Source organism: Haliotis asinina, chromosome 2 (genome assembly GCF_037392515.1).
Source record: "Haliotis asinina isolate JCU_RB_2024 chromosome 2, JCU_Hal_asi_v2, whole genome shotgun sequence".
NCBI classification, from domain to species: Eukaryota; Metazoa; Mollusca; class Gastropoda; order Lepetellida; family Haliotidae; genus Haliotis; species Haliotis asinina.
In genome coordinates, this window is record NC_090281.1 from 16,921,673 (window position 1) to 16,938,898 (window position 17,226).

Genomic DNA, 17,226 nt, shown 5'->3' on the forward strand with positions numbered 1-17,226 from the left:
CCCATCTCTTATTGTAATGCTGTGACTTTATATGAAGAAAGTCTGCATTTTCTACAGTCTGTTTCACAGTCTCTGAACTGTCATGGGTTTCCTTTCCCAGCCCTTCTCTGATTCTACAGTCCAAAAAGAAGCAAGCACAGACTTTCCATATGGTTGGGTCTAAATAAAAGATTTCATGGGTTCCTTTTCAATAAAAATGTAATGGTTATTTTTATCATAAATGTTACATATTTTCAGTGAGTAAATATTTGGAGAAGGCATTCTCTCATGTTGTAAACTGAAAATCTCTTTGTATGGAGATAAAATGTGGGACTTTTTCAATTCAAATAATATTTTTACTTGCTGTTGATAATGGTTATCAGTGCCACCCACTGAGTTGATGGTATTTCATACAGAGGCTTAGGGGCATCTTAACATGCACATCTTTTTGTGGATAGGTTCTTGCATTGACAATAACACTATTTTGGAGATATGTGTCATGGTGATGTTATTACAGCTCTGCAAATGGTGCTTTGTTTCACAATGTATGATTTTGCATGATCAGGAATTATTTTTGTTTCATTTAGTTGTTTTGATCATTAAGAATGTTTCTCGGTGACCTTCACATCACTGTGGCTTGAAAATGGTCAGTTGTTTTAGTTTTTTAAATGCATGCATGAATTTTGTTGTAGACTGGAATATTATTTTTACATTATCTCATGCTTGAAAACATGACCGAACCATTTCAAATTATATAACATGTGTTATTGATGCGACCTTGTGAAAATTCCAACAGCTGAGCGAACAGGAAGCATTTGTGCTTATGAGTTGATGGAACTGAAAATAAATTCGTGTGAAATTTGGGCCATCAAGTAGAAAACACTATCTCTTCTATTTATTAATGTCAGCGATTCGGATTTCCTTCCAAAAAAAATTGTCTTGCAGCACTGGATGGCATCAACTATGTTTCTTGTAATGTTTCTCTGCAAATTGAATGGCGTCAAATCAGTGAATGCCTGATATTATAACTGACTACAAAATTATTTACAACCATATTTCCTTGGACAACCATGCTCTTTTCTCCCAGGAAGGATTTGTTCAGGGCAGAACAAAAAATCTTAATAATTCACAATTGTTGGAAGATTGTTTGCCTTTAAGCAAAAATGTTTTCATTAGTTGTACAGATGACTAAGAACCATACACAGCGTCCACTATTCCTTTACTCCAGACTTGATTTATTATAGCAAATATGTCCTCTTGATATAGGCAGGATTACTTTAGCAGAGATCTCTTATGAATGCATAAAGGGTTCTGTTTCTTTTATTCATATGTCCTTTGCTTGTATTACCCAGAGTTCCTCTGACATCACAGCCATGAACCCCGAGGGTAGCCGCCACAAACCCCTTGGCTACTCTCAGTCTCTTCACATGAACAACACCCCAACGTCTGCACTGAACTCCAAATTCCGACACTATCAACTACAGAAGATCGGAGAGTCATTTGACGTGAACAACATGCCATCTCGCAAAGGTACACCAGTCTCTTATAATTACCAGTAGCCTAGTGCTTAAAGTGTTCACTCATTTTGCTCATAAACTGGGTACATTTCCCACAATGGCTGCAATTTGTTGCCAATTCCTGGTGTCACCAGCTGGGGTATTGCAGGGGGCATCAAACCTTTCTCATTCACATATTTGAGTTAAGCATGCAATCTGGTTGATGTCATTCTTTGCAGTGTAGCCTTGACCTTCAAGCACCTGCTAGCAGCTTCTTTTGGGTGTGGATGTGTCAGATTCAAACTAGAGTCTCTCATACTAGTTTCAATCAACAATTCAGTTTCAGTTCCTTGTTGCCTTATTAGAGATTCGGCGTCAAGTAAGTAATTCTGCCAGATTTCTTTTGGGAAGCGTGGTTCTTTTGCAGTATGTTTCTTGACATTTCAAACCTAATTCTGACAGTTTTACCTTGACCTTAATCATAGAGGTCAGGAAACTGTTATTTCTTAATGTTGCCAAGTGATGGACATTAAATGATTGAATAGTTCCAGAAATAAATACTCCAGTGCTCCCAGGAACAACGCTCCAGTACTGTCAGAAACAAACAGTTCAGTACTCCCAGAAAAATGACAGTTCAGAACCTAACAGTTCAATACTTTTAGAAACAGTTGTGTACTCTCAAAAACAAACAGTTCAGAACTTTCAGAAACAAACAGTTCACTAGATTTATAAACTTTATAATTCAGTGCTCTCAGAAACAAATGGTTCAGTGCTCTCAGAAACATACAGTTCAGTACTTTTAGAAACAAGCACTTTAGAAATCTACATAATGTTGAGACTTTGATTTTAAAACAAAACAGACACTTTTGAACTGATTAATTACTTCAGAAAGTGTGGATTCTTCTTGCAACTATTACAATTATTTTCTATAAATACAGTTGTTTCTAAGAACAATGTCATATCATCTTTAGTGTTAACTTGACAAATAATGTAAAACTTTGTTTATTTTTCATAATCTTTTCACACACATATATACTACATATTAATATACAAATGTAAAGTACATTTTTAGGAAAACAGTCTCATTGTATGTTAGTACCAAGCACCATGCCATTCAGTTATACAACTGAATTGGTTAACAGGCATATGGGAGCCAAATCAGTTGAGTTTACGTTATTTTGGAAATATGTCAGATTTATTGTTTTCGAGGCTGCTCCATGAACCAACAGTTTGTATTCATTATCCACTACATTGTTCAGTGTCTCAGTAGGGTTAGTGAGGTAACCTAGCGCTCAAGTGTTGACTCATCATGCTGAAAACACAGTTTCAATTCCCCATATGGGTACAATGTTTGAAGCTCATTTCTGGTCTTCCCTGTGGTGATATTACTCGAATGTTGATAAAAGCAGCATAAAACACAACTCTAGTAGCAATGTACATAATATCTATACATTGTGAACACAAATAGCTGCAGTTCCTATGAAGAAAGGGACTTCCAAATAAACGGCTTTAAAATTTTAAACTGTGAGAGGGAGTTCAGTGTCTGTCTTTCCTTCTTGGGAAGAAGTGACAAGAAAGGTTGTGTCCACACAGTCGTCTGGGATTTGAGTGTTCTCTTAGTGGAGATTCTCCTCAAGGAACTGAGAGTGTAATATGTTGCCTGTTTTCTCCTCTACAAGCCACTCATGAGAAGGTGGACCGATCTCGCTCCTTGCCGCCAGTGTTTGAAGGTAACCAGTGCAGCGATAACATGAATGTTGTCCTTTACGTTACTGGGAGACTTGTTTTATAGTTATGGGACACAAGCGACATTGGTGGAGGTGCATTTTCCCCAGACATTTGTCAAGGTTGCATGAAAGATAAACGAGAAAAAAAAACATTTTGATGAATTTGGATGTCTTGTTTCCAGATTTGTTGAAAGTAGGTTTTGCTTGAGATACTGGTTAAAATTTGATTACTGGTTTGTCAACAGGACTTAAAAATTATGCTGACACTTAGTCAATCAACTGAAGCATGATAACTGATATTAATGACTCCTGTAAGTCTGTACACAGGTGATAACTCGTTTTAATGACCTCATTCAAAACCATTCAAGGGAAATAACTGATCACAATTACTTTCTTCTGTTATTTCAAGTGGGATAACTGATTACAATTACTTTCTTCAGTTACTTCACATGGGATAACTGATCATAATTACTTTCTTCAGTCACTTTGAGGGGGATAACTGTTCATGATTACCTTCTTGAAGGGGGATAACTGATCGCAATGACCTCATTTAGATCGTACAAGGGATAACTAACAGCGATGATCTCATTTGAACATTCAAAGGGGATAACTAATCACAATGTTAATGACTTCATTTAGATTGTACAAGGGATAACTGACAGCGATGATCTCATTCATATCATTCGGTGATCGCAATGACAATAATCAGTTCTGCATTGTCTCCAATCTGGGTGTTGATTATTTGTGATGACGTCGAACTCTCCAATTAAGGGCAAAAACTATGTGACCCAAGGGCATTAATGTCAATAAATGACTAATGATTCCTGTGACCTCAGTCTGCATTAAAGATGTAAAAAATGAACATAATTGCTTCCTTTAGGTCGCAAGAGCAATAGCTAAAAGCAGTAATCACCATTTTTTCTCCCTCTGTGAATATACTATGACTACACTGAACCAGTCTAAAGTAACGTGAAGGCGGCACCATCTTCACTGTGTAGAATTAGCTGTCTCATATTAATTCCTTTAGGTGATGCCGTGTCATTGTAACCCTACTTCTCTGGACATCTAGTCTGTCTCACTGATGCGCTGTGTCCTCTGCTTCTATTACTGGACAATAGTTCACATCACATAATTAACTTAGAGTATTCCCAAATATTTTTAGCTTTAACGAACGATGTTGTTTTAATAAGTTTGAACCAACCTTCTGTATGCATACTGAATAATATTATATTGTAATCACTAAATTTACAGATGCCCCTTGACTTCAGTTTTTGTTCTTGATTTGATCAGTATGAATTTATCTAAATTGAGTTTTTAATTTTAATTTTCAAAAATTAATGTGTGAAGAGAATGATTTGGTAGAGAAGTTTAACAGCTGTGGATGGTATATATAACATCATCAGCATCAACAGCAGGAGCAACAACAGCAGGAATATAGTATTACGTGGCACTGTTGGCAGAATATAGCTTCACGTGATATCACCACGTCTTGCATCACAGCTTCATGCAGTTACAAGAACACTCTCATATATCCCCCAACTCATACCACTGATGAATATTGTTAACAGTCGCACTGGCACCGTGATATGGACATCCTTGTACATTGTGGTATGGAGAGACCCACTTTGTGAATTAACACGTAGTTGTATAATTAACATGACATCAATGCGTGTTGTAGTTTCAGTTGTTTCAAGGTGTTTTTTCTAGATGTGAAAGCTTCTTTGTATTTGGTGGCTAATTTATCAAAATGAAATAACACTTAACACTTAACTCACATTAATAAAATAGAACTTCATAAAAATTGGAATGTTTCAATAATCATTCCATCATGAAACACAAGCCAGATACAGTTAAACAGTGCCAAGGATATACACAGTAACAATAAATTCTGTGAACGTAATATAGATTCAAATTGAGAGCTAGTAACATGGTATTTTCATCAACCTTCCATGCTTTTGACTACTAAAAGCTTAAACATTATGCTTTGCATTTTGCAAGCTTACCACTATTTTGTTTTCAGGTGATATATGATTTTTTAATTTGATGTATATACATGCTTATCTCCTTCTCCCAGAGATGCCTCCCTTCAAAAAGAGGTTCAGCATATCCAATCCTCTAGGTAAAGCAAATGTCGTAGTGTCGTCATTTTCTGTATGTGCAGCACCACCACACATGCTTCCTGTAGTCCAAACCTCACAGAACCTGCAGTCTGTGCTTGAACACACACACTTCTCAAACACTCCATTTCAAATAGCTAGAACTCTTCTTTGGAGATCTGGGCTCTATTTCACCAAGCAACTTTAGCACCAAGGTGATCATAACTCCCATCTTTTACCTTAGACTCATGACAGTCGTAGTGCTATGATTGCTTTATGAAACAGACCCTGCATTTTCCAAATATGCATTAGGGAAAATTTCTCTATGATAAATATGCTTCTTTCAATATTTCATGTGAAATTTTATTCAATAATTTTTTCTAAATATTTCATGGTCCTCAATTGATGGTTCTCAATAAATAATTTTTGGAAGAATTTTGTTATGTACAAAAATATGACTTTACAAATTGGCGTTGTTTCAGTTTTGAGAAGAGTGTGTTTTCAAATACCTAGCTCACCTGAAGCTGTACACCATGTAGTAATTCTTAGCTGTTCTTAGCTCACCTGTACAGTATACAGTGTAGCAATGCATCAAACTATAGCAGCACCTGGCTTTCCACTTCAAAGCCAGAATTGCCAACTCGGCATTAATTCTTCAGAAAATGTTTATATCAGGTGTATATTCAATGAGTTGCCAATTGCTCACATCAGTGTCGTTATTTTTAATAAACATTATATAGATTCTATCATGTTTACAGTTTTCACTTTTTGTGTCAGAGGTTCCTGATTGTGTGGCCTATGTTGTTTGTGTTGATGAGATGTATGTTGTAAGTGTGTGTTGTTTATGGAATGGCTGTGATATGAACTTGATAATTCATCATTAAATTATGCATGTGTGCATGGCAACTCCATTTCCACGATGCATGATCATGCATTATTTTTAAATGGATATGATTATTTATATAATGCATGTTGATACAATGTTGCAAGATTCCTGTATCATACCTTACCCATGCTTTGCATATTTTTTACTTTTTTGCTTGTCACCCTTAGTGTCAGATTAGTTGTTTTTTTCTATTTCCTTGCCCGTTTGAGTAAACAAGTATTGATGTGTGCATTAATTTTATGTCCATGGATTATACACAAATACATACTGACATTGAAAATAAAAAAGTATATGGAAATAACAGTGTATTATAATTATGCCATTTCTTGACAAATGCTTTTTGCTTTTCTAATATACATGTAAGAATTATATTTTAGATAGGTTTAGATTCAAGGCCTGACAATACCAGCACAATATACAACCAAACAGAAATAACTGATTAGTTTTGCAGAGGGTTTGTTTGGTAAGAAAAATCATTATATGAGCAGTTACCTGCCCTTGTTTTCCTAGGTCAAGGCTGCCATCTGTTCAGTATATGTGTGTATTGTATGCCTAGACTGATATTGATTTTATGTCATGGCCTGATATAAATACCAGTTTACTAAATAATATTACGATAAACCTGGTGTAGTGTGATTAGAACAGAATATCGGTCAAAGCAGGGATAATTTTCTTTTCTCCCTGGTCACAGACAATTATTCACATAACATTCTAATCAGAGAAGCTTTTACTAATTATACATTTCATATAAACACAGGTATATGTCACTTTGCATTAACTGCAAGATCAGCATATTTTGGATGATTATGTTTACAAGAGGGAGACTTGAAGATGGGATAAGAAATCTTTCATAGAAGGGACTAGGTTTACATGGTACAAAAGAATTTTGAATGCAATGTGTAATTAATTTATTTCAAGACGTTTGTAATATTGAGATTAGTGATATGAGATTTTAAAGGTAAAACCATATCTTTGGTTACCATAGGCTCACAGATATGAACAAATATTTGGAGAATAGAAATGATTCTGTTGCTGATGACTAAAAATGACCTCTGATTTACTTACCTTCATCCCCTTAGAAAGCAGACACAACAAGACTCAATTTTTGTTAATTATTCAGTCTATGAATAACAATACTGTATGCTATAAATGTATAAATATTAATTGATAGTAATCTATATGTAATATATGTATCATCATACAATTCCTAGAGCAGCGAAACATTTCTGAATGCATGTTAGCACAACACAATATCATATCAGTGCAACTTAGATCTGCTTCATACTTATATATATCACCTGTAGTTTTTAAGTGTTTTGTATGACACAAAATGTTTGGAGAAATTAATGTTCACTGTCACCACTTTATCAATGTTATAAAAAATCGTGACTTGATGTTCTTGTGAACCAGACATGTTGAAATACTTGTTGTTTGGAGAAGGTTGTGTAAGGTAGTGACTATATAATATGCGTACTTTCCAAAAAGATCTAAACTGGTTTTAGAATACATGCTATTTTACAAAAATTCACAAATATAAATGATCTACTGGAGAATTTTAAGGCTTGACAGGTTTGAGATGAAACTTTATTCTGAAATAACTTTCAAATGTGCTTTTGTTTATTTTTTAAATCATTTTGTTTTGAAACATCTTTTGAGCAGACAAACTGTGTATGGAGTTAGAATTAACCAGTTGATTTCTTGTTTTCATGACTTCTTTCTTAGCTTAATGTGAAAAAAATGATAGAAGCTACATGTTTAATTCCCTTGTTTCAGAGATTCCATCATCCCTGTTTACTCCATATGCTCGACAGCTGTCTGTCAGCATGGATTCATGTGAAACCAAGGCTAATGGCTACCGACGCAACTCCATGTACAATGGGGACTCGAGCAGTGGAAGTACTGCCGACAGTGATGAGTTGTACGGGGAGGAGGGGCACCCGAGGAGGAACAAATCAAAGGCTGATGGGATGAAGAGAAAGATGAGACAGCAGACGTTTGATCAAGACAGCGACTGTGATCAGTATCAGAACTCTGATCTGTCCAGATCAGAGGAGAGGAACCGCCATAGGTCTGTACGATGGTAGAAAAGCTTTGTTAATAGGTTTTGGGCTGTTGTATGCTCTGTGTTTTAAAATGGGAGCTTATGCTTAGGCCGCTCAAGGTTTTGGTCAAAGACATGGACAACTGATGGACATAATCAACATGCAAATGGACAAAATATTCAGTTTAGTGGACTGACAGATGGACAAAATATTCAGACTAGTGGACTAACAGATGGACAAAATATTCAAGCAAGTGGACTAACAAATGGCGAAAATAATCAAACTAGTTGACAAACAGATGGACAAAATAGTCAAACTAGTGGACCAGCAGATGGACAAAATAGTCAAACTAGTGGACAAACAGATGGACAAAATAGTCAAACTAGTGGACCAGCAGATGGACAAAATAGTCAAACTAGTGGACAAACAGATGGACAAAATAGTCAAACTAGTGGACCGGCAGATGGACCAACTATTCAGCTTAATCGGACACCAGGTGGACAAACAAGTAGACAAAATGTTCAAACAATGACAAACAAATTAAGAAAATGGCCACACTGGTTGACAAACTGTTTGACAAAATAGTCAAACTGATCTACAACTATTACAAACAATAGATGAACAAAATGTTCACATTGTAACATATGTTATATTTGGGATTAAACACTTTTAGTAAAGTACTTTATTCTAAAAAGATTTGTTGGATTGAGTTCCATCTTGGCTTCAAACCCACATCCTGAGAGTATAATCTGGCATTGTGAAAGGGTTCACACTGATTTACAATCTGACTGACAAACTGATCATATAGAAACGGATGGCCAAGATAGTGAAACAGTTTTACATACTGACTCACAAAACAGTCAAACTGATTGACAAACTAGTCAAACTAATCAAAAATCTGTTTGATTGACAAAAGTATGGAACAGCTGGAAAAAGTAGTTAAACTCATGGACAAATGGATGGAAGAAACGAGCATACAGTTTCTTCAGGTTTATCCTCTTGATCAATTCCTGCTTCAACTATCTTGCCCTAAATCAAGGTGACACACGGACATGACTTGATTGGCATTAATGGCTGCCTTTAAAGTATATACGAGTATGTTTTGATGTACTCAAAATCCAATGTGAACCAAATTTACAGACAGCTTTTGATATTTGTCAAAGTTATTGCCATATACATATTGATATAAAATTCTACTTCAGTGATGTGTATGCACCAGTTCACAGTTGGCATCGTGCTTGAAATACAACATACAATAGCAACAATGATAGCATTGTGTTTGCATGATCAAATGTTTGATGATCGGCATATGTTCATTGTATAAATCTCTATTGATTCCACAGAAATTCTGCCCCATATTCTGTGGCATATATCAGTGAATGTCATATATTTTTAACTCCAAGATGAAGAGGTGGGTGATATTAGTAAGACATGATCTGGTTTATGATAGCTCGATGTCTGCGTCCAGTGATTCGGCCATCGATAAAGGGGAGATGGGGTCACAAGAGCTGGTCAGAATCTCAGAACTGGAGAAGGAGCTGATGTAAGTATAGCACAGCATATGCCCTTGTTTATAACTAGATCACATATGGTGGTTTCCTGTGTAGATGGATTCAGAGTTAAAGGATATGAGCTGCGGGTCTCACCATAGACTTACTGCATGAAAAATTGTTAAAGTCAGGGAAAAGTTGAAGTATTGCTTGTTGCATTGTAAATGTCCATATGTGTATGGCATCATCACTGAATGATCCCTAAGTGGTTAACATGTTCCTGTGTAGGGTTTAACACTGAATGTTTTGCTGAGATGCGTCAAGATGGGGCTGGCTGCTCAGTGCTGAGTTGTGAAAATAGACCAGTAGTTTATGCATTATTATTTCTCATATTTTTTGTTCATTATTCTGAGTTAGTGATATCTGGATAAATGCATACATCGTCCTTTCCCAGTTTTGCCCCACAGCAATGCTGTGTCTTTCAACACTATATTCCTGACAATCATAATAATGTTGGTGATGGTGGTGTTGATGATGATGTTGTTGATTGATTTTGATAGTGGTAGTGATGGTAGTGTATGTACAAAGAGTTATTTTAAGGCAAATGAAAATGCAGGTGACTTTGTTGTCCAATAGTTATGTCCCCTTTGCCATGCCAGAATCTGCTCGCTTTTTGCGCTACTCCAGTATTGGCTCTATACAGATAGTTTTCATCAAAGTGGTGGTGGTATATGTTTTAAACCTGTTATATATTGATGTCATCCCATACCAGACCACAATTCAGGGGAAAAAAAGTAAATATTCCTTAACAAAACTTTAAGGTAACTGTCATTTCTTAACTGCAAATAACTTGATGCAATCTATTCTTGAGAGTATAAGTGTTAAACAGACTGTATATGGATCGATTCATGAAATGGCTCATATATCTTGAACAAAATATTCTCTTTGTTACATCCTACTGCAAGCTATTTTGAATCACTTCTTGTTCAGTTGTTGATTTAATAACATAAGATGATAATGATTATTATTATGATAAAAGCAGGATAAACCAATATACAGGGGTTGCATACATGACATTCACACAGTGAGTGAATTAAGTATACTGTCAACATTATTGCAGTTATATCACAGCACACTGTTTAAGTGAGAAGAAGGAGGTTGGGAGAGCTAGAGGTCTTTAATGTTAACCCACATACAGAGGCTGTATACGGCAAGTATATACCAGTATGAGTCACCAATAATAAATCCATGTCCAGAGTTTCTGCAACAGCTGCAACAAGGAGAAGCCATTGATCCTTTATGGGACAACAATACAAAGAAACTTTTCAGGATAAAACCTTTCTTGTAGCCATGGAACACATGGTATACTTTGGAACCTTTTGGTGCAATCTCAGGAAATGTTTGCTGCGACATTTTACTGGACGATATCTATAACTGGAATTCACATTCTATTTACCACATACCCTGATGGTGTCATGTATATTACCTGTCTGTGGTGATGAAACCATGGAGACATTACGGCAGTGGCACAGGTACACGTGTTAAGGTAGCCGAGACATCACAGACAGCAGTTATTTCCTTCGATAGCACAGTCAGAGTGTTTTCTCGAGAGGACACCAAGATTAATTTTCTTGAGAGAGCAGCCATTTTGGGATTAATCATTATAAGATTTCATGACATTTTTCTGTAGTCCATGTGTTTTCTAAATCCTTTTGATCCACTTCATTTGGACATCTAGTATCTTATTTTTTGGGTCAAATTTGAAAGATGCTACCATTGGATATTACTTTCCCCACTATTTTCCCAAGCCTTGGTGACTATGATTCATTCACGTTGGAAATTTTGTCGGATTTTGATCTAAGTACCTTATGGTCTGGTACTTCTAGGAACAAGTTTTTTGTCAGAGCTCATGTTTTATATATTCAATCCAAGTTTGGTTGTTTTGTATCATAACATTTTGATGAGTTTATTCATAATAATGCATAAACTACTGGGCTATTGACAATGACCAGTCTTGCTGATGAACCAACTTGCACAATATCAACAGTTTGAAATAAGGCAGCTAAGAAGTTGGTTGACAATAGGATACTTTTGAAACTGAATTAGACTGTACAGATACAAGTTGGTCAGGATTTGCTTTGGCCATGACATAAAAAAAAATCACTGCAACATAGGATGGATTGTGAGAAATATGAAATGGACTCTGAGATTTATGGGATGGATTGAGAGATGTCTGTGATGGATTGTGAGCACTAAAGGATGGATTGTGAGAATAATAGGATGGATTGAGAGATGTCTATGATGGATTGTAAGCACTATAGGATGGATTGTGATACTCATAGGATGGATCATAAGTTTTAAGGGATGGATTGAAATATTTATCGTCTGGGTGGTAGGAAATATCGGATTTATTGTGAGAAACTGTGGATTGTGAAATGTTTAGGATGGTCCATGAGAAGTGCAGGACTGTGATTGTTACTGTGTCTCACGGCACGCTTTAGTGCACACCTGAAATCCAGGATGGATTGTTATCAGTCAGTCGCTCAGCTGACTCCACAGCTCTTTATGTAAAGAGCAACATCTGGCTGCTGATGACCTTGGTATTGACAACTTGGGAAACATATATATCCCATATACCGTAGATGATAAAACTGTTATACTATAGACGGTTTTTATTTGGACTATTTATCAATATGTAATGTCATCTACAGTATAAAACTTAAATATAATAATTTATTTTTGTGTGAATTTTGTATTGAATTTAAATTTTGAAACTTTTCTAAAAAATATAAACATTCTTGCTGCTGACATAAAGTGGATGCATAGTATGATGTTCTTCATGGAGGTTCAACATGGCATTCCTAGATGGTGATGTATCGAGTGGTTGCTGTGTATTGTCTGTGCAGACATACGAAAGCCAGGTGCATGGTGACAGAGCAAGTGTTCATATCTGATAAAGCTATATTCTAATACCTTGTGTTATCCTATAAGCCCCAAGCTGTAAGGTTGCAATATGCTGTATTGATTATCAGTGAGGTCACAAAGAGGACATTGCTTGCTTATCTTATCTCTTTTTGCACATGGCTGTTTTCAGGAGTGGATTGTTTTAGAGTGAGTGAGTTGGGTTTGTTGCTGCATTGGACAATAATCATCTTATCAATCATGTTGCTCCAAAGTGAGTTGACGTCATTTTGGTGACGTTAATTACTGTGGCCATCATTTTGAGACATATACAACAAACAGCAGGCTGTTGATCCTATAAAACTGGGTGATATATAAGTAGCTAGCGTGGGGAATATATTAGTCTGAGGTGCATTTTACAGTTGTAGTCAGTGTGCGAGGAAATGACAGGATTAGCTATGATATTTATTGACAAGCTCTTTATGAAGACCAGGTAAAGTGGTTTTCACATCATGTTTAAGATTTTTTCACTGTTATAGTGCCTTGTATACAAGAATACATATTGATACCTGACCTGTTATGTTAGTTCTATAATGCTAGCATACTGAGATACCAGGCCACAGTTTGCATGTCGATACTACTCAGCCACAGATGGGCTACGAGATGACCAGTCCTTTTCTTATTTTGTAAATACTAAGCGCAAGACAAGGTAAATGCAAGTACCATCTTTAATGCCAGTTAGTACACCAATCCACTTGGAGACCACAAAAGCAGTTCTTTGAACAAGGGACTCAGAATGTCTGGCAATGATTAAAACATATTTTGAATGCTATATCTTTGTCATATCCAGAATATTGTTTCATCGTATTTGTGACATTTACCCAGAATTTCCCTTCTGTGTATGAGCATGGGATGACCTTGAGATGGTGTGTTTCAGAGCCACCAAGTGTGAGCTGGCCAAGGTGATGAACAGGCAGACGTGTTACCAGGACATCTTGAAACAGAAGGATGAGATCATCCTTGACCTTGATGAGAAATTAGGACAGTTAGGGCATGGGGATCAGGCATATGACAGCAAGAAGAGGTAGGGTGTGGTTCTTGTACACCAAATAATGAATAGATTGCATGCAACTCCATGATTGGCTAAACAGATGATATACTCTTTTATCAGTTTTGCTAATTCAGCTACATGGATTAAATCATTGTGCACAACCAGATTTTATGTGCATTTTGCATCATCACTTACTTATTTTCATCAATATCTGGGTTGCAGAACAACCAAAGTATCAAAAGAGTTTCAGGAACGAGTTCGAGTGTTACAAAACCAGAACCGTTTCCTGAATGAAGAAGTGAAACGTCTGGCCAAACTACGCAGCAGCGATCAGACAATCTTCACGGAACAGGACAGGTAAGACTACAGGAGACTGTATGCCACACTGTAATTGTAACACATATGCTGTAATTTTTGTTTTTAAATCATCAAACAATGACATGCTGGGATTCTGTGAACAAATATAGGCCAATAAAGCTTAGGCCAGACATTTTGCGATTAGTGATGTCATTTGACTCTGCTGTCATGGTAACAGATGACAAAGTAATTGTCTGCTAAGCATTGTGATGCAACTTCACTCATTTCTAATCCTATTTATCACTGGTTTAGAAATGTGTTAAAAATACAACTGCTGTGTTAGACAGTCACAAATGTTAAAAAACCATCTCGAATTGTGAGGTCAGCTCTAGTGTGTTGTCAGACTGACCTCACATCATAATTTGAATGGTGCCAACAATGTGTCAGGATGTACACAGACAATGCACTGCTGGTTCTCTTGCGTGAGTGAGTATGCTTTAACATTGACTTTAGTCATAATCCAGCAATATCACAGCAGGGGATACCAGAAATGGACTTCACACATTGTTCCAATGTGAAGAATCGAGCCTGGGTGTTCAGTGTGAACATATTAACCACTTGGCCACCCTACTGCCCTCACAGTGCTGATGAAGTGGTATATGTACATGCAAATCCAGGGACCCACCCTAATGCTAGTATTTATATATATTCTGTATATTCCCCACTGTTTGTTCAGCAAACTGCACAGCCTGGAGGCTGACATAGAGAAGTGGAAGTTCGACTATGTCTCTCTCATACAGTCCAGCATCCGATTCACTGGGACGGACACCATGGATGATGCAGAGTTGTCTCTCTTTGGTGGTGACAGGGTGAGTCAGGAACACAGTGATTCTGGTTACTTTACATGGTATAGGAGAGAAGAGATGCCCTTTTGAAACAGCAGCTATGACTATTTTTGTAGCTATTTTGCAACCTAACACTTTGGTTGTTAACTTGGTGAAACTTTAACTGTCATTGCTACCCATTAGTTCAAATGTTTGATATTTCATTTTACATTTTACTCCTTTGGGTTTGATAACAAGAAATATCTATTAACACTTCATTTCTGAGATATATAGTTTGTTTGTAACACCATGTACTGATGGTTCAGCCTGTTGTATTTGAAGGTTTGGGTTTTTTACAGCACAAGATCAGAGTTCAAAAACTTCTCGAAGAAGCCCGGAAGATCAACCCAAGTCTGCCCACATATGAAAGGTATTTTACATCAGCTTCATTACACATGGAAAACCTGTTTTACAGGAGTTATCTCCCTTAGAATACAGCCTGTTTCCAGGGGCCACAACAGGACTGATAATGTTTTGTTCTTACATGTATATTCTTCATCATTTCTGTAGTGTAAGTAGTCAGTGATAACGTCATTAACTTTGTGCTTCCATAAACTAGACGATACTACTTACCCTAACACTACTCACAATGTTAATACACAGCAGACGTGCTTGGTTTCCCTGCTCCAGTGCATAAATATTTCCTGTGTACCTATGTCCCATGTACATTAATGTTCCATGTGTATCACTGTCCTTTGTGTTGTAGACTAGCCAACCACGATGTCCACGTGGACTGCTATGGCTTCAAACACCAGTTTGACGACCCAGGTCTGCTGCTTCACTACCTGTGCCAGGAACTGAGCGTCCACTACCTGACCCAGGCTGGCAGTTACGAGGAGCATCAACGCCGATGGAACACTTACCTCAAGCAGCATTCCAAGAACATTATCAGAAATGTAATGAAATTTTTTTAGGTGGAATTTGGAATTTTATTTAAATGGCGTTTTTATGAACTTTGTATCATAATCCGATAAAAAATTCAAATTAGGTGGCATAGAGGGAATTACACTTGGTAAACCTGTCAATAGTAGTCATGTCAACATTCCACGAATGTAGGTGTCAGTTTCTGGACATTTAGAACCAACATTGGCCTGGAAGTCAGTTTGCACAAGGTAGAAAAAGGGTGGATTAGTTAGCCATTGCTAAATTTCAGTATTAACAAATGCAAATATGGTTTAAAATTTAAATTATTTTAAGTATGATTATACAGTCAAGTCTGATTAATCTGACATCATTAGTTGCATAGCAAATTGTCAGACTGACAAGTATGTTGAACTAAACAATGGAGACTAAATTATGTTTCTTAAATTTGTTACCAACAAGAGTGTGGGATAAAGCTGATTGTGAGATCAATGAGACTTGACTGTATATGATAATAATATCGCTGTTCTATTCTGTGTTGGAAATATCCCATATCAGGCATAAAACTAGGCTTTGATTATTTTCAGTATGATATTATATAGCAAAGTCATCACCCCCAGTGCCACTTTGTGCTCTAGATGTTAGTGGCCTATGTTTGAAGGACTTCATCCTTTCATTCTCCTTGGTGTACTGGCAAATTATGGTGCAAAATCCTGACAGCAAACTAGCAGCTGTTTTGAAACAGAATAACTTTCATGCAGTTGGTGATAGCAATGTATTAATCAGTATGAAATATTATACTAAAAACACTGTTTCCTGAGGAGATTACACAAAAACTTTTGGTTGTCAAATGATAGGTCAGTATTCTGAATGTTATTCTACAAGTGGACTGACCACTGTGTGGATGAATTGTCTATGATGTGGACTTACGTTGCAGAAGAAGAGTTTGAAGTATCTGTGTCGCGGTGGGATTCCGGACCAGTATCGGAAACAGGTGTGGCGGCAGCTAGTCCATGACCAGGTTCAAGATGTCATCACGGAGAAGGGCCCACACTATTTCCGCAATCTCTGCAACCTTGTCCCAGACTCACCGGTAAGCTACAGGGTCTGCTGTAATCTGTGTAAAGTGTGGGTAGTCACACCAGCTCGGCCATCAATCCCATCATTCTTTTCTTTGAATGTCTGCCATAATGTGTAACACCTCCTCTTGGGTTAAGCTGTGTTGTGAGGGTATAAAGTTGTGTAACATGTAGGTAGTGACACTATGTGTTCGTTTTTCCCCAGCTGGCTGCTCGATACAGGAAGCAGGTCTCCCTGGACCTGATGCGGACGATGCCAAGTAATGTCAAGTTTGCCACTGCAGGATCCAGAGGGGTGAGTTGTCATGGTGACAGACAGACAGGCAGACAGACAGGCAGGCAGGCAGGCAGGCAGGCAGACAGACAGACAGACAGACAGACAGACAGACAGACAGACAGACAGACAGACAGACAGACAGACAGACAGACAGACAGAC

At 37.1% G+C, this 17,226-nt stretch overlaps 1 protein-coding gene across 6 annotated transcripts in view; it reads left to right on the forward strand.

The window, feature by feature from the left end:
• The window catches only part of LOC137273317 (uncharacterized), a 105,751-nt gene that overhangs the window by 36,868 nt on the left and 51,657 nt on the right, over positions 1-17,226 (forward strand). For 3 of the 6 annotated variants that reach the window (XM_067805893.1, XM_067805892.1, XM_067805897.1), the window contains 12 exons: positions 1,332-1,509; positions 3,155-3,205; positions 5,277-5,321; positions 7,958-8,252; positions 9,677-9,769; positions 13,555-13,701; positions 13,891-14,025; positions 14,702-14,834; positions 15,149-15,219; positions 15,556-15,745; positions 16,648-16,803; positions 16,995-17,084. In XM_067805893.1, coding sequence (XP_067661994.1) covers positions 1,332-1,509; positions 3,155-3,205; positions 5,277-5,321; positions 7,958-8,252; positions 9,677-9,769; positions 13,555-13,701; positions 13,891-14,025; positions 14,702-14,834; positions 15,149-15,219; positions 15,556-15,745; positions 16,648-16,803; positions 16,995-17,084 — 1,584 coding nt within the window. The remainder of the gene's footprint in view (positions 1-1,331; positions 1,510-3,154; positions 3,206-5,276; positions 5,322-7,957; positions 8,253-9,676; positions 9,770-13,554; positions 13,702-13,890; positions 14,026-14,701; positions 14,835-15,148; positions 15,220-15,555; positions 15,746-16,647; positions 16,804-16,994; positions 17,085-17,226) is intronic. The other 3 variants (XM_067805894.1, XM_067805895.1, XM_067805896.1) reach the window with 2 other exon arrangements.